The 18,605-nt window shown below is 37.7% G+C and overlaps 2 protein-coding genes across 2 annotated transcripts; both read left to right on the top strand.

Annotated features, from left to right (window-relative positions):
• The first annotated feature begins 4,562 nt into the window (after window positions 1-4,562).
• LOC149707779 (uncharacterized protein F54H12.2-like) lies at window positions 4,563-5,300 on the top strand. Its single transcript, XM_089865035.1, has one exon. The coding sequence runs from the start codon at window positions 4,563-4,565 to the stop codon at window positions 5,298-5,300; it is 738 nt and encodes a 245-aa protein (XP_089721161.1).
• A 12-nt stretch (window positions 5,301-5,312) lies between these two features.
• On the top strand, window positions 5,313-5,867 carry LOC149707780 (uncharacterized protein F54H12.2-like). The gene has a single exon (XM_089865036.1). The coding sequence runs from the start codon at window positions 5,313-5,315 to the stop codon at window positions 5,865-5,867; it is 555 nt and encodes a 184-aa protein (XP_089721162.1).
• The last annotated feature ends 12,738 nt before the right edge of the window (window positions 5,868-18,605 follow it).

Genomic DNA, 18,605 nt, shown 5'->3' on the forward strand with positions numbered 1-18,605 from the left:
GCCGGAGTTATAGCTATGGAATTGTTTAAGCTTACGGAAACCGTTCATTTCTGATAAAAGGACGGAAATATAATGCTAGAAAAACTGCTATGTTTTGGGGAAGTCGTTGAATTTTTTGGGAATCCGATAATTGATAACGGTAAATTTTGGTAAATGCCGTCAAATTATTTTTGAATTTATTTTGGAAAATGTGTCAAATCCTTGGGGAATTAGATTTTTTGGAACAAAATTTTCAAATAAAAGGCGTCAAGTTATTGCAACTATGTTTTGGAAAAGGTGTCAAATTATTGGGAAATCAGCAAATATCAACATCAATATTTCAGAAAAAGAGTCTAGTTTTTGCAACTATATTTTGGGAAAAGCGACAAATTATTGGGAAGGTACCAAACGTCAACATTAATCTTTTAGAAAAGGATTCTAGCTGTTGCAACTATATTTTAGAAAAGGCGTATAGTTATTTCAGCAATATTTTGGAAAAGGCGACAAATTATTGGGTAATTAGCAAATGTCAACATCAATATTTTAGAAAAGCCGTCTAGTTATTTCAGCCATATTTTGGAAAAGGCGGCAAATTAATGGGTAATTAGCAAACGTCAACATCAATATTTTAGAAAAGCCGTCTAGTTATTTCAGCCATATTTTGGAAAAGGAGGCAAGTTATTGGGTAATTAGAAAATGTCAACATCAATATTTTAGAAAAGCCGTCTAGTTATTTCAGCCATATTTTGGAAAAGGAGGCAAGTTATTGGGTAATTAGCAAATGTCAACATCAATATTTTAGAAAAGCCGTCTAGTTATTTCAGCCATATTTTGGAAAAGGAGGCAATTATTGGGTAATTAGCAAACGTCAACATCAATATTTTAGAAAAGGCGTCTAGTTATTTCAGCCATATATTGGAAAATGCGGCAAATTATTGGGTAATTAGCAAACGTCAACATAATGAAGGTCACATAGATGCCTTGAAAGGTTTCGGGAGTCTCCCGCTAGGGGCGACAATACGCGCTGAAGTTTGAAGATAGGGGTTTTAGCTTATCATTCTAGTCCATCTGTGTTTAATGGTCTTAGCATAAATGGCGCCCGAACAGGGACTCGACTAGAAATGACTAGGCCTTAAGCCTTGGTCAGTCCCGTAGAAAAACTGTTTATCATTGTCGGTATATCCGCCCCCCACGTGGCGTTAAGCCTTGGCTTCCACGTTGGAACGGAGGTTTCATCCCTTTACTTCTCGGACCGTTACTATCTATCATTAGTTCAGTAGCAGGTGCGGCTATAAGTCGAGCTATAAAGTAAAAATGGCGCGAAAAATGTTATTAATTTCCGAAGAAACGTATAATAGGTTAAATTCAAATAGCGGTTTAAAAGTCGACACTTCAATGGAGTTGGATAAGGAGGATAAGTTGAAATCCATCATAAACGATGCTAAATAAAACGATACCGATAAATTATTAAGATATAATCACGTACTATCGAGGGTAATTAGTAAAACGGCGAAGAGGACGAAAGTAAAACCAGCGAAAAACCGGAATTGGAGTTCTGAAATCGTCTCTTCGGTTCCTTCCTATAGCGCAGCTGATTGTTTGAACTTGTACAAATGGATTGACCGTATATCAAAAATAAGATGGAGACACGCCGGAGAGTTAATATATGAGAACCGTAAAATCATCGGTTCAAATATAATTGATTTATTAGCTTATACCGCGAAGAGTTCTAAAAAACAGTCGTCCGTCATTGGTGCCTCACAGTTTTACCAACTTTTGTATACGGCTAATGTACCAAGAACATTAATTAAAATTAGAAAAACAGACCTACCTCCGCCTGAAAAAAGTGAAGCGAAGAAAGAAAAAGTGGAGAAAGAAGAAGCGGAGAAGGAGGACTATTATTTCCCCACTCAGACTGGTGAAGGTTTCGGGAATTGGATAAACTTGTAACACTTGTTTTTAATAAAATACGTTTCATTTACATTCCACGTTTCATTCATTTTATGTATTCCGATATGGAAGGTTGTGATAATCAGGTGGGTACTTTTGTGGTGTTAGCCAACCTAGTAGACACATTTTATAAATCACCTAAAATTTTAACTGTGGTTTTAGTAATTGCCATATTCGTAATTATAGAGGTTAGCGATTTTCTCTTCAGGCATTATCATAGTGTAACCAACTGCACCCTTAATGGATAGACTAAAAGAGATTTATTCTAACGTTTCTGATCCGGGTTCATATGGAAGTGTTCTCGGATTATACCGAGCGGCTAAAGAGGTTGGGTTAAAGGTTACGGTAAAAGACGTGGAGTCATGTTTAAAAACCCAAGATACGTATACATTACACAGGAATGCTAGAAAAAACTTTAAGAGAAATAGGACAATAGTTTATTGGATCGATGAGCAGTGGCAGATTGATTTAGCTGATTTGAAGAACCTAACTCGTCACAATAAAGGGTTCAGATACCTCCTGTGCTGCATTGACGTTTTCAGTAAATACGCCTTTGTGGTGGCTACCAAGGACAAGAAGGGACCAACCATCCTTAGGGCTTTTAAGGATATTCTCGAGTCTGGTCGCTCGCCGAAGCGAGTGCAAAGTGACCACGGTAATGAGTTCATATGCAGGGATGTTCAGAGAGAGTTGAAAAGAAGGGGATTGAGTTCTTTGCCCCGGATTCCGAACAGAAAGCTACGATAGTTTAAAGGTTCAACAGAACTCTAAAAAGTCGCATGTATCGGTATTTCACGGAAAACAATACCTATAAGTACATTGACGCTCTTAAAGACATGGTTCAAGCTTATAATAACAATTATCATCGATCCATAAAGTGTAAACCTGTTGAAGTCACACCCGAAACATCGAGGCGGGTATGGGAAAACCTTTACGGCGATATAGACTTCTCCCCACCATTAAAGTATCCTTTCGATATTGGTGACGTAGTCCGGATAAGTAAACATAAGAATATTTTCGAGAAAGGTTACTTGCCCACTTGGTCGGAAGAACTTTTCAAAGTGGTGGAGAGATTACCTCGTAGTCCACCGGTGTATAGGATCCAGGATTTGAATAAGGAACCAATTACTGGTATTTTTTACAAGGAACAATTACAGAAAGTGGGTAAAGACCTAAATTCTAGTGTGTTTAAAATAGAAAAGATCTTGAGGAAACGCCGCAGACCCGACGGGACGCTAGAGAAGCTAGTACGTTGGAAAGGATACTCTCCGTCTTTTGACAGTTGGGTTCAGGAAATAGATATAGTATGAGCTTTTACATCACTTTACCTTCGGACTCGTCGATGAGGTGATACGAGAAGTAAATTCAGGACGTACCTCCCCGAACCCGTAAAATTACAGGGGTTTTACGAAGTAGGCTTAGCGGAAATTAGCTACCCGCACACTTGGGATAATTTGAGTAAGACATGCTCGCTTATACTCGTGAGTAATGGTAGAGTAGTATATTCTACAATTATAGAGTTACCCGCTGGATATTATGGTAATATCCAGGATCTTATCGAGCAACTTAACTACGTCGAGGATGACGTGGCGGGCGTTATTACGCGTGAACCTTCAATTCCCGCCCAGCTCAAGTATTCTTTTAGTTACATAAAACGCATACGACGAGTACAAATTTCTCTCAAAGAGGATTATTTGTTAACTATACCGGGGGAGTTAGCTGTTATTCTCGGATTTTAGAAAGATTCCACGGAATCAACGACTTTTTCCCAGTCTACCATAGCCACGTACCCCTTTGACCTCGACGCGGGACTTCATTCACTCTTTGTTTATAGCGACGTGGTCGAGTCTAGACCCGTGGGAGATGTGCACATACCTCTACTAAGAATCGTTAGCGTGCAGGGTAATGACGGAGAAACGGTAGACAAAGATTTCCCTAGACCGCACTACCTCCCAATCGCCTGCAATACTTTCCAGTCAATTGAAATTAACATAATGAGTGAGCTTGGTACCCCCATAGATTTCGTGAGAGGAAGAGTTCACGTTACTCTACATTTTAGACCAAGTAGAATGTGGTCACCATTATAAATTAGAAGGTAAAACAGGTCCTCGTGTCATTTACACTTGAAGTTTTAGATGAAGAACGTCGTCAAATCGAATATGTCCTTTAACCAATCGGACTACGATCAACACTTTCTAAACCAGATCGGACATGGTAGAAAATTTTATTATTATAAACACTTTCATTCTCAAATTGGTAATTCTTTAGCGGTATACAGGGGACTTCCGGTGCAACACGGATACGGATTGGGAAACTTCATTTCATCGGCCTTCCGCCGGGCAATACCTCTACTGAAAAGGGGTGCCAGTTACCTAGGTAAAAAGTTTTTGAACACAGGTGCAAAGGTCGTGACGGACGTAGCTAGCGGGATTCCCTTAAAAGCATCTGTAAAATCTCATGGAAAAGCCGCGGCTAAAGACGTCGCCCTTAGTGCGGCAGAAGAAATCCGAAAAATGACGGGGAATGGTAATAAAAGGAGACGTAGGTCTAGTTCACTCGTCAGTTCAGTCTCGGCAAGAAAGAGGAAAGCAACATCCTTTAATCATCCAGATATTTTTACCTAAAAAAATATAATGACACATGTCCATCCCGGTTCGCATGGGTCAATCAGTAGCGAAGTCGAACTTTTCGACGTACCTCTTACCAATACCAGTATTCTGAGTGGAGAATGGGTCGAATACAGCCCCATCTCTAACATTAACGAAAATTCGACAATCACGTTTACCGTAGCTGGTAGTTCCGACGAGTATTTGGACTTGTCCAAGACTTTACTACATATTCAAGTTAGGATTGTCAACCCGGCCGATGGGACCACAATTCCGGCCGCTGCTGATAAAGTTGGACCGGTAAATAATTTCCTGCATAGTCTTTTCAGCAAAGTACACCTTTCGGCTCAAGAGAGATCGGTCACACCATCGCCGCAAAACTACCCTTACAAGGCCATGTTTCAAACGGCGGTGACATTCGGAGGACCCGCCAAAACTAGTTTTCTTACTAGTTCCATGTTTTACAAAGACACTGCCGGAAAATTTGACGTTTTGGACGATAACGAAGGGTTTAAAACACGAGCGGCCTTTGCTAGAAAAGGAACAATAGATATGGTAGGAACTGTACACTTGGATCTTTGTCAACAACCTCGATACTTCCCAAATTTAACGGATCTAAAATTCAAGTTTGTTAAAAGTCCAAACGAATTTTGCGTGCATGCAGACGGTGCAGTTAAATGGAAAGTGGTTTACGAGTTAGCATCCCTGTACGTTCGTAAAGTAAAATTACCATCGGAAGTGTTAATCGCCCACGCTAAATGTTGAGAACTGGCAACCATGAAATACCCGATTATTCGCATAGAATGTAACTCATTCTCAATTAACAGTGGTACAAAAATATGTGTTAGAGATAATTTATTCATGGGTCAACTACCCAAAAAAGTTCTTTTCGCTCTTGTTGATCAAAATGCATATTTGGGTGATTACGGAAAGTCACCCTTCAATTTTCAACCTTATGATTTAAATCATATCGCCTTGTACCTTGACGGAGCTAGCGTTCCTCATAAACCTCTTACCCCAAACTTTTCTGGTGGTCAATATATGAGATCTTATACTAATCTTTTTACTCAAACCTCTCAATGGTTATTGGACGAGAGAAACTACATTTCACGGGAGGAATTCCCCAATGGGAATTGCATATTTGCTTTTGATTTAAGTGCCGACCTCAGTAGTACAACTTCTCAATTTCAATTGATAAGGAATGGTAACTTGCGATTGGAATTAAAATTCGCCAAGGACTTGCCCAAGACTATCACAGTTTTATATTACTCTGAGTTTCAGAAATTGGTTGAGATTGATAAGAATAGAACAGTTATTTACGATTACAATTAAAAAAATCTATGAACACTACGCAATTAACTAAAATTATGCAAAGGGATAAATTCACCAAAGGTCTGTTTCGAGGTGTTTTTGCAGCCGACCTGCTACCCGAGAAAGTAAAGTTTTTCCCTTCACTGTATATTGTAAATACTGGCTCTTCAGAAACTGAAGGTGAGCATTGGACTGTTATTTACTTTTCTAGTAACAAAAATACCGAGTTCTTCGATAGTTTCGGAAACCCACCGGACATGTTTCAATTCAACGATTTTGTAGAAAAAAACAGCGTTACCGTAACTTTTATTTCTAAACAACTTCAAGGAAATTCTAGTCGGACATGTGGCGGATTTTGCGTATATTTTTCTCTGTATAGATGCTGAGGTATTAAAATGTATAATATTTGCTTAAAATTTGTAAAAGATAAGAATTTGAACGATAAAATGATATCGGAATTTATGTATAAGAGATTTTTAATAAAGTTTTTTGATTGAATTTATGTGTTTTTTCTTTAAATCGCACGCGAACTTATTCCTACACGCGCACGCGGGAAATTTAAACACGCGCACGCGGTCGGTCCCACGCGTTGGGGGTCACATCCCCTTAACCTGAAAAAATGTTTGCCTAAGTTGTATGAAATAAGAGGGATGAAATTTGTATTTAAAAATTTTTATTTTGAAAGAGAAACCGTAGTGTCACGGAGTAAAACTCATTCGAGAAAAAAACAACTTAAAACTATACAATTAAACATTGAAAATATATATACATTAAATTAAACTTATAAACTATACATTAAACTATGAAATTTTTAACGGAAAAGGGTTGGGCGTGGACCGTTCTTCGGCCACTTCGCCCCCAGGAGGGTATGGGAGGGGATAGGGTTACAGAAAGTTAAACATTTGAAATTTTATTCCTTAATTTTAAAATGCCCATGTGCGTATGTAGACACCCCATCTGCGGAGGTTTTCCATCGTCTTCCCGAAAACACTGTTAAAAGATAAAATTTTGATTAATTCACGTGTCAAATAATAACTTAGCGTAGATGCGTACCTATTGTTGGCCAACTTGAAAAAATCTTTCTCAAAGTCGTTCACCGCCTGCTACCTTTTCTCCGTGTTGAACTCGATAAATGGTTTTAACCGTGCACCCTGCTCGAATGTGATTATTCGATGGATTTTCCCTAATTTCATCCCCTTAGCGAGGTAAAACTTGAGGTTCCGGTAGTGAAGAACATGGGAGCTAACTTTGGAAGGCTATCCCGTACGTTAATTTTCAGTTTGTTCAACTGTTCAATCGAATACGGTGAAAGCTCATTCGCGTTAATAACTCTACGTTCGGGTGCTAAGGGTAAACAGTTATGTTCTTTGTGCAAACTTTCCGGGTACTCAAGAATGATCTACCTCCAGGATAAAACCTTGGGAATCATCGTCTGGGTGATTCAAGATAATTTCACGAGTGAAATATTGACAGGGTTGAATCTATCGAAATCCTCTCATCGGCATGTGGTTACACATTACGGTGCCATAAAGGTTATTACAGTCTAGGTAGGTATTGTAGGAGCTACGCTCTGCTGGGTGGAATGTTTCGGGAAGATCCTTATTATTTGCTATGGCTAGTCTATGCGTAATTAATGAAACACCCCCTCTTATACCCTTCTCAATAAAGAGATGTATATCAGGATCTTGGAGTAGTTCCAATTTCACTTGGGTCATGTGAAGTGCACTTTGCCAAGCGAAACCGGGACCTGTATATGCCTGCGCGTAATCTAACTTGTAATATTCTAGACACATAGCCCTGAAACTTTTGCTCGAACTATCATATGGGTTTTTCCGTTGACGCCATGTTTCGAAAACCGTGCCATGTTTCGAAATTCACGTCAAGTTTCAATCTAGTTTGTTTATTTACAAGTTTCCTAGCATAAACAAACATTGCGGCGTCGTCCATTTAATCTCTGCCTGAACTATCATATGGGTTTTCCCATTGACGTCACGATGAGAGCCGCGTCATGTTTCGAAAACCGTGCCATGTTTCGAAATTCACGCCAAGTTTCAATCTAGTTTGTTTATTTACAAGTTTCCTAGCATAAACAAACATTGCAACCCCAACTATCATCCCATGTCGACACTCAGCGTTAGAGTTTCATACAATCGCTTATCATGATTTCTAATTATTGACATAGGCCGTTTATTTACCATACGAGTTTCTCCATTCCAGTTCACCGACCTCGTTATTTACATTTCTTATCCTTGAAAATGCGAAATAGGTCTATCAATAAAGGGAAATTGGTTTAAGTTGAAATAATTTCTAAAGTTTATATTTAGAAGTATTAAATTCGGATATTAAGTTGAAATAACTCCTAAAATTTGGAATATGTCTATATATTTAGTTAAATAGTATTAAATTTGAATATAAATAACCCCAAAAATTTGAAATAGGCTTATATTTAGGTAAATAAAAAAGTATTAAATTTGAATATTAATTATTTAAATTCATTTCAATGTATTAAATCTGAATATTTATTATTTAAATTCATTTCAATGTATTACAAGAATTTTTTAGAGTTGCATACACTTAGAGAAACCATTTGCTTACAGAATTGAAAACTTAGGAAAGTGGAATTATTAAAAATATTGACTATCTGCTCGATATTTAAATTGGACACGGCATTAAAATAATGTTCATCTACACGTTCACTCCATTCCGTTATTATACAGTCATGCTGTAATTGTGAAGGATGGTCGATAATGCAGCCGTTGCACGAATTCTTTATTCCCTCAGTTAGTTGCTGTATTACTATCCCCTTAATTAGGGCTCGGGGTTTTTTGATCGTTTTTTTCGAAAAATACGGTTAACTACAAATAATCGAAAACTATTCAGAAGTTTATTCATTTAAACAAAACAACATTTTTAGATGATATTTTTTTAGATTGAATAATCTTAGTATGATTTTATTCGACAAATGTATTCAATCGGCAAAATTTTCGGAAAAAAAATTATTCAGAAAAAAGGGTCGTACTCTTTGTTCGGTTAAATTAAAACTGTCTTCTATTGTAAAATTCACTTGCTTTGAAGTCTAACTTTTAGCGAAATATTTGGAACTTAAGCTTTGTAAAAAATATCGAAATAATTGTTTTTACTATAAATTCATCTGTAATATTGTCACTAAAAGTTTTTGGTAGAATTTAACATGTATACGTCTTACTCCGAACCGGTTATTTATGATCAGATCGCCTAACTCAGTTATTATTACAATCCTTTCGATAAAACACGATTCCAAAAAGCCATAGTTATTACGTTAGTGGACTATACTGTATAGGATAATATTTTCCTCAAAAGAGTCCAAACACCTAAAAAGTATATATATATATATTCGCCTTAGGCATGTCGCGATACCACCTTAAACTAGTAGACAAATTACACAGGTTTTAATGGGCAAACTGCATTAAGTGTGTATGAACTTAACGTCCTTGATTCCCGGGCTTGAAATCTACTTTTGCTTTGTGGAATATAAAAGGGTTAAAGTAAACAGGGGAAGTGAAATAATATTTGAGGATTACCTAGACATGCAATCATTTCTCATTATTGAAAAGCAATTGCAGATGTTAAAACAAAACACAGACAGACACGTTAGGTACAAAGCCCATTCGTCCCTATTGGCTACTATATTTCAGAGAGTCATCTTTTGATCATGTACTTCAAAAAGTCTTCTCTATTCCGTTTTTAGCCATATCGTAGTATACGATAGGCTCTTAGTTTGACCCGAGCCGTCGTCCGTAGTAGTAGTAGTAGTAGTAGTGGCCGGGGTTGTCGCTTCGTTGTCGTCAGATTTTAGCTTAAAAGGAACTTTATATTACCACAACCCACCCATAGGGGTTACTGGGCTTGGTTAGAGATTTAATTTTAATTAAAATTTTTTCAGGTCAGACCCGGGACTCGAACCTGGGTCGCTGGCGTAGTAGACAGACATTCTACCACTGAACCATAGAGACTTGATAGGAATTCCGAGTTTTTTATCATTTATTTTCATCTCTAAATTATTGGGGTGATGTGGGGTGGGGGTGCCTCCTTATCTGTGGGGTTGGATACTTTTGAATTTTTATCTGTGGGGTCGGATACTTATGAATTTGTATGTTTGGGGTTTTTATATTTATTTTCTTTTTATTTATGTGCTAATTAAATAGATAACGATTTTCCCCGTTTCCTACCGCGCTCCTCATGTGTTTCGTTCTCGTTCGGTAGCTATCGTCATCTATGTTATGTTTGACTGGAACGTTTTGGCGGTTAATTCAAGTGTGGGTTTAGATAGAGCTAACATAGTGTTAAATGAGCGTTATGCGTTTGACCATTTTAGCATTGCTAAAGGTAATTCGAGGGGATAATCACTAAAATGCGTAATCACTATAACTAAACTTTCTCTTTCAAAAGTCTCTGGGCATAAGTCCTTGTTAGACATTTATAAAATGCGATAAGTGTGCATCGGCATAAGTCTATGTTCTGTTCTTCGATTCGCCGGAATATTAGAATTACAGCATAAGTAAATTTATACGGTTATAATTTTATCACTGTTTAGAGTAGGGAAATGAGGGACTATTAACTCTGATTTTATGCACGGTAAATCATTTAAGCATTGAAAAAGATAGCGCTATACACTCATTAGGGTAGGGTATAGAGGAGCTATTCACTCGTACGATATGGCTACTATTACGAGCCCTTGGGCCGTCTTGTTATTAACTAAAGATGTCAAAGGTCACCCTATATTAACTACGGAAAGAGTTTCACAATACAGAGGAGTAAAGTCTTAATTTCTCGCTTTATATAAACTATGATCAAGAAGGAATTTACTATAAGAAGGCCTAAAAAGGCGTACGGTGCGCGCCTGATAGTGGACAATCCCCCCTCATGGGTGGGGGGAGGCTGAAAACGGAGGCGGGACTTAATATTTTATCTTACTCTATGTTTTCCACCATCTATGATCTATCTCTTTTACCTTTCCGTTAAGCCTTGGTTTGGTTTTTGGAACTGACGAAATCATAAGTATAGTACACTTGATTCGATTTAGAAACAATTAAAGAACGAACGATTTTCACGTAGAGACACGTATTCAAAATCTACTAAGTTAGGTTCAAAACCTTTAACTAACTTGTTAATGGCAATTAAAAACCATTCCCTAACCGCTTCAGCACCGCTGGCAGCCTCCATTTTCTGTTTGCTTTCTTCGAGGTTTTTATTCTCTATTCGGAATACGTCAATCGCGTCTGTATGACCTATACCCACGGGATCCAATGGGAAAGCGCAGAGCAATGACGGACAAGAAAGGGGTGGGACCTACTTGTCCGCTAACACCGGCGTAAGAGTAGAAGCGTAAAATCTAGTGACTTAGGCATTCTTATAGTAAATAAATTCTTGCTATGATATGTGTCCATTCTATCGACTTTATACCCAATCTTCGTTGCTTTTAATTTTCTCATGTTACCACGCTTTGTGTTACACTTCTCTCGAAGAGAAATATTTTATACTTCTGATAATATACAATCACAATGTTTTTATTGATAGTTCATACTATTATCAGGTTTTTTAATACAATTATTTGTCAATGATTTGAACTTTGCGTTTCTTTTTTGTTAACATAGAGCTAAAACAATTTAAAAAGGATCAAAGCTTATCGTAGAAAATAATAGTGGCGGTTACTCGTCCAAAATCCAAATACTAATTGAAATTGAAACCAAAACCACGTTTGTGTCAAAACTTATGGATCATCTTTTTTTATTGGAAATCGTATGAAACGTATCGCAAAAAAACTTTTTTCAGTAAAATTCTTCTGATTATGTTGAAAAGTTTAGTTTTTCAGAAAAAGTACTTACGATTAATAATTGCATCAATCTACGTTTTTCTAAAAAAATCGAGACGGAATACTTTTATATAATCTTCGTTTTACAAAATTTGGTATGTCAATATGTTTGAATAATAGTTAACCGATCCCCGAGCCCTACCCTTAATCGCACTCTCCACACGTTTCGCTTCGGTAATGAATGTCGTCACCTAAATGTGTTTTTCCAATAACTTCTCCCATAGGAATGGTCCTACGGCAAATCCATTCCTAGTTGGGTATTGGATTCCGTAGTTCGCTCCTTGTCCCTGGATCACTTGGCGGATATTTAACATCTTCCTATCCTGATAAGTTACAAGTTGAATTCGCTTGTCCATCGATCCCTCGAAAAAGCACGTGGTGGGTTGAGCGTCGTCCTTCTCGAAAAATCCGTTTATGGAGTCCTTCATTCCGTAAAGTTGCATATATTCCTCCTCGCTTAATACGATCCCAGTTGAGCCATCGGTCATTCCTAGTCTAATCCTACAATCCGGCGTTACACTGACTGATTTAGTTGAAGAAATCTCAAACACGTTGGAGTTATCCCTAAATAAACTAAGTCGCGAGTTGACTTAGTGTGGACATCCCTTCCTAGACCAAGCTTAGATTATTATTATTATTATTATTATATTCACATTAAATAGAAATATGGTAATCACATTAAATAGGATGCGGGCCAAGAATATGGTACTAAGATTTTATGGGGGAAATTATACTTACATTTTTCGGATCTGGATCGGTACTTCAGGGGAGAATGTAAAATGTCTTATCTTTAAACCGTCCTCGTCTTTTATACTTTAATGTCACGTGACTTTCTGACCATGTAAACATGGGGCTCTTTTTAGACCAATCATGTTCTTATAGTGAACATGGCGTTTAATCCACGTGTATGAAAATGGTTATTTACCACGTTGTCGAATATGACGCTTAAGCCTAACATTGACGCCATGATTGATTCACTGACGCCAGACACGTCACTGACGTCACAACAGGATTGTCAGAAAAATGTTTGATTCACTGGCGCCATAAGAAGAAAAAATGCTGTGGGCGTCCATTGACGCCATATTTACTGGTGCCAGATCATGTGCCAGATTTGCCACATGACGCCATGACCCCAATTCGGTACTTCTCTACTACTAATTAAAGATAATTAAATTAATCTTAATTAATCATAATTAATTTAAATAATAAATTAAAAATAAAATTATCTTTGTAATTAATATACTGAATTTAGATAACTTACAGAATTGTTTGTATAAACTTAACTTGTTTAACTATTTTGACTATTGCAAATTTAAATTAAAATAAATAATGGCTTACTCGGACAACAAACAACAATGGAGGTCGCCTCGAATATCTGAGGATGAGGAGGATGATTCTACATTACAAAAATGGGAAGATAATACAAAGGAAGATCTGTTTGCCTCTGCGGGGGATGATGGCGACACGCTAGCACCGCCAGAAACAGATGATCCTTTTAATTTGAATGAATTTTAACCGGATTCTTCGCCTTGAAGAAGAGAAGGATGAAGAAGATACTGATACGAGAAAGAAGACGGCCGCCTCTTCAGTATTGGGATTTTCTCCCTATCAACTATTTCCTCATAAGAGCATTCCCGCTCCCCAGGGAAGTTCAACTCCCTCAAATTTCCTTCCTCAAACTGGGATTGATACCCTTGTTCCTCCCAAATCAGCGTCTAAAAGCGTTAAGCCTAAAGTTAGTTTTACAACCACATAACCTAATCCTAGAGTTAAAACAACCGGAACTCAAATGTCTCCGTCTCGACAAGTCCCTCAATTTGGACCAGACACTACTGACGAGGAATTAAGATCCTTTATATTACCTTTACTCCAAACTTTGACAGATAATTCTACCACACAGGCTAATGCCGTAGCCCAAAATGTAGCAATAAATAAAGCTATAGCTACTAGTTTGGATAAATTAGTTAGGGATCTACCCTCATTAATAAATAGAAGTACAACTCCTCAGACGGGAAAAGTCCCTATTGAACCGCCGGAAAGGTTAGCGTTTATGGGATCGTCTAGCGATAATGCCTCAGAGTTTTTAGCTGCTATTGAGGAATATGCTAAATTTCACAAGCTATCAAATGAAGACAGATTAGCGGCATTGCCTCTCCTTTTACGAGGACATGCTTTGTATTGGTACAGGGATTTAATCCGTCAGTATGACGATATTTGTAATTCAAACCCTGCTCATCCTCATTTAGCTTGGAAGACATTTAAAAGCCACTTTAAGGCTCAGTTTAGAGACTCTGAAGCTGACTCTAAACTTAAAATAGAGATTTCCCAAAGGAGTCAGAAAGATAAGGAATCTGTAGAGGATTTCTTCGGGGATGTTATGAAGTTAAACTTAGGGATGACCCATCCTCTTTCTGAAAAGGAGTTAGTTCCTATAATTAAAAGTAATTTAAAGGATGAACTAAGAACTCCTCTCCTTTTCTTGCAATTTACTACAATGGAACAATTAAGGAATTCCTGTAAAACAATTGAAAAGGATATCGATGTTAGGAAAAATAATGCTGAAAAAAGGGAAAAGAGGAGATCACCCCCTAAACCTAAGGTTACAGCTGAGTCCTCTTGCCCAGCAAACAGGGGCTCCGCCCATAGTCATTGTTCCCCCGGGCATTGCCAAAGCCCTTGTAATCCTCCTACTTCTCCTCAATGGGAATATCCCTTACAACCTTTAGACTCTAGAGCCAAAGCTAAGGCTAACAACTCCAATAAAGGTCAAAGATCCTTTACTAGATATAATAATCAGAGATCAAAATCCCCTGGTCGTCAATTGGCCTTGTCATACCCTTCTACTCGTGTTATAACATGTTATAATTGTCAAAAACCAGGTCATCTAGCACCCGACTGTCAAGATAAAAAGATTAGCAAGTCGAGGGAAGCCCAGACGGGAGAGGTCCCTCGTGGTCCCTCTCCCGGCGCCCAATAAATTCCCCTAACAAGAAGCGTGTCGCGTTCCCCCTGAGGATTGAATCCGTCTGGAAAGGTTCAGTTTATAAAAGGGTTACTATTCCTGTTACTTTTGAACACGCGACAGTTTAGATCAGTGGCAAAAGATTTGTAAATTTAGAAACTCATCAGAATTACCTGAAGATGAACACTTAGATTGTGTAGTTTGGGGCGATGGCCGATATACTTTTACAAAAGGTTCTCAAGAATTAGAGTTTTCTCTTAAGTCCAATGGCCTTGAAAAACAATTTAAATTTAAATTCTACATAGTTCCTTCCCTCAATAGTGACTTTATATTGGGTCAAGATTTTCTTGAAGAAAACAGGGTCAAGTTACATTTTGAATCGTCACAATGTCTAGTGGGTAAGTTAAAGATCCCTTTTTCAATTCCATCTGAAAAGGATCCAATAGATAAGGAGATTGTGAATAGTATTAGGGACGCAGTTTCCGCAGCCCCTATCTCTGATGAACAACGTCGTCAATTAGAATCCCTTTTATGGAAATTTCCTGAGTTGTTTTCAGATAAAGTAGGAAGAACAGGACTAGAGATGCCGATTATTTCCAATTAATTGACTATCTAGATGATTTAATCTCGCTTAGTGAAGATTGGGATCAACACTTAACATGTTTAGAATATGTCTTAAATAGCTTAAAGGAAGCGGGTCTCACCCTACAGTTAAAAAAATGTCGTTTCGCTCAAAAAGAAGCTACTATATTTGGTCACATAGTAAATGAAAAAGGAGTGCATATAGATCCTTCAAAAATAGAAGCCATTGAGGAATTCCCTCCATCTAAAAATGTTAAGGAAGTCCAGCGATTTTTAGGGATGGCAGGTCGGAATAATAGGTTTATTGACCACTACTCTCAAATCGTAGCTCCCATTAATAAGCTTAAAAGGAAGAATCAAAAATTTATTTGGGGTATCGAACAGCAACAAGCGTTCGAAAAGATCAAGGAAGAAATTTGTAAGGCTCATCCTTTAGCTTCCTTTAGAAGGGATTCCCCGTGCATTCTAACTACAGATGCTAGTGATGGAGGATTAGGTGCCCTTCTTTCCCAAATACAAGATAGTATAGAAGTTCCTATAGCCTATGCTAGTACAGGACTTAAAGACGCGGAAACTAGGTACTCCACTAGCGAGAAAGAGTGTTTAGCCATTTGTCGGGCAGTTAAGATGTTTAGGCCCTTTCTAGAAGGTCGTAAATTCACTGTCCTTACTGACCATCAGGCTCTACAGTGGTTATTTAATATCAGGGAACCAAATTCTCGACTAGTTAAATGGGCTATGTACCTTCAAACATTTGACTTTACTATTAAGCATAAAAACGGAGTAGAAAACGTAGTAGCTGAGGCTTTGTCGAGGGCACCGATAAACGTCTTGAGCATAAACTTTAGTTCCTCTACTTCTACTTCTAATTCTACTAGTAACCAGGATCCAACTAGTAGTAGAAGAAGTAAAAATTCTACCAGTAGTAGTAGTTCCACTTTTTCTAGTGATTCTGTTGAAGGTGAGATTCGTCCTCCAGGTCCTAGGATCTTATATTCAGTCTTTACGTTGGAAGACGTAAGAAAATCACAAAGGGAAGACCCATTCGCTTCCCCTATTCTCAGTTCCTTGCAAGGACCTAACCCAGTTAGGCATAAACTTTTCGAATTAAAAAATAATCTTCTCTATAGAAGACCTTACAGGAACTATCCTGAAAAAATTTATTTACTACCCCGTTTAAGGCTAGAAGCCATGCGGTTACTACATGACCACCCTTTATCAGCTCACAGGGGCAAAGATAAGACCCTAAGTAAAGTCACATTTAGATATTGGTGGCCAACTATAGTTAATGATGTCCAGGACTACCTCCGAGGACGCACGTTACGCCAAAAATTTAAGGCTAGGAATAGAAAAAAGCCAGGGCTAATGCAACCTTCTGAGATAACAAGTCCTTGGGATCAAATTTGTGTCGATAATATGGGACCTTTCCCTCAAAGTAGACACCATTATAAATACCAGTAGTAGGAAAGTACCGACTCTACCTCACTGGCGTCGTGCCAGCATCGTGCCAGATGGCACCTGCAAATATGGCGTCAATGAATCAGACATGGCACCAGTAAATATGGCGTCAATGAATCAGACATGGCTCCTGCAAATATGGCGTCAATGAATCAGACATGGCACCAGTAAATATGGCGTCAATGAATCAGACATGGCACCAGTAAATATGGCGTCAGTGAATCAGACATGGCACAAGTAAATATGGCGTCAATGAATCAAACACGGCATCACATTTTTCCCCCAATATTGTTGTGACGTCAGTGAAACGTACATGACGCGCCACAGTCTTCCTATGACGTCAGCGAATCAGGCGCCCCCTCTTAATGGGAACACCTTAAACTGAAATGATTAATACAAAAATTGAATTGACTTAATGTGTTTCTAATTTTTGGTTGGCTATCTTTAATCTTATAACACCCATAAAACATTAATTTTATTAATTTTTAATATTAAAAACATAAAATTTCTCTTATCATAATATATTATTATTTGAACTGATGAGGGAAATAAACTCTATTTCCAAAACTCTGTCTCACATTGCCAACGGTAAAGTGAACGTTCGATCTGATAAGAGAACCAATAATGATTTTGAAATGATAAGGGAGATAAACTCTATGTCCAAAACTCTGTCTCACATTGCCAACAGTAGAGTGAACTCTCGATCTGATAAGAGAACCAATAATGATTTTGAAATGATGAAAGCATATCCATCGATTTATCCATTCTTTCAAATACATACCGAGGAAATAAACAAAAATTTGATCTTCCTTAAAGTATGGATTAAAAACAAATAGAAAAGATGGCAATTGTATGACCTAAACACAAACAAAGTAAAATTCAAACCATACTAAACAATGATAAAAGGGTAAAACTCATTTCCAAATCATCGGTAAATTCCCTCCGAGCGCGAGCGAGCAAAGGTTAAATTAGCAAGTGCAGAAGTGAACTAATTTCATCTTTCTGTTCTATGTTTCACTCTTTCTGTTCTAGGTTTCACTCTTTCTGTTCTAGGTTTCACTCTTTCTGTTCTAGGTTTCACTCTTTCTGTTCTAGGTTTCACTCTTTCTGTTCTAGGTTTCACTCTTTCTGATCTAGGTTTCACTCTTTCTGATCTAGGTTTCACTCCTTCTGATCTAGGTTTCACTCCTTCTGTTCTAGGTTTCACTCTTTCTGTTCTAGGTTTCACTCTTTCTGTCGTAGGTTTCACTCTTTCTGTCGTAGGTTTCACTCTTTCTGTCGTAGGTTTCACTCTTTCTGTTCTATGTTTCACTCTTTCTGTTCTATGTTTCACTCTTTCTGTTCTATGTTTCACTCTTTCTGTTCTATGTTTCACTCTTTCTGTCCTATGTTTCACTCTTTCTGTTCTATGTTTCACTCTTTCTGTTCTATGTTTCACTCTTTCTGTTCTATGTTTCACTCTTTCTGTTCTATGTTTCACTCTTTCTGTTCTATGTTTCACTCTTTCTGTTCTATGTTTCACTCTTTCTGTTCTATGTTTCACTCTTTCTGTTCTATGTTTCACTCTTTCTGTTCTATGTTTCACTCTTTCTGTTCTATGTTTCACTCTTTCTGTTCTATGTTTCACTCTTTCTGTTCTATGCTTCACTCTTTCTGTTCTATGTTTCACTCTTTCTGTCCTATGTTTCACTCTTTCTGTCATATGTTTCACTCGTTCTGTCTTATGTTTCACTCCTTCTGTTCTATGTTTCACTCTTTCTGTTCTATGTTTCACTCTTTCTGTTCTATGTTTAACTCTTTCTGTTCTTGGTTTCACTCTTTCAGTTCTAGGTTTCACTCTTTCAGTTCTATGTTTCACTCTTTCTGTCCTATGTTTCACTCGTTCTGTCCTATGTTTCACTCCTTC

This window comes from Phalangium opilio, unplaced genomic scaffold, assembly GCF_054372755.1.
Source record: "Phalangium opilio isolate 3A_F unplaced genomic scaffold, DU_Popi_V2 ptg000013l_1, whole genome shotgun sequence".
NCBI lineage: Eukaryota > Metazoa > Arthropoda > Arachnida > Opiliones > Phalangiidae > Phalangium > Phalangium opilio.

What these genes read in the sequence shown, in the direction of transcription:
- LOC149707779 (XM_089865035.1), top strand. Translation starts at nt 4,563, where the DNA reads ATGACACATGTCCATCCCGGTTCGCATGGGTCAATCAGTAGCGAAGTC.
- LOC149707780 (XM_089865036.1), top strand. Translation starts at nt 5,313, where the DNA reads ATGAAATACCCGATTATTCGCATAGAATGTAACTCATTCTCAATTAAC.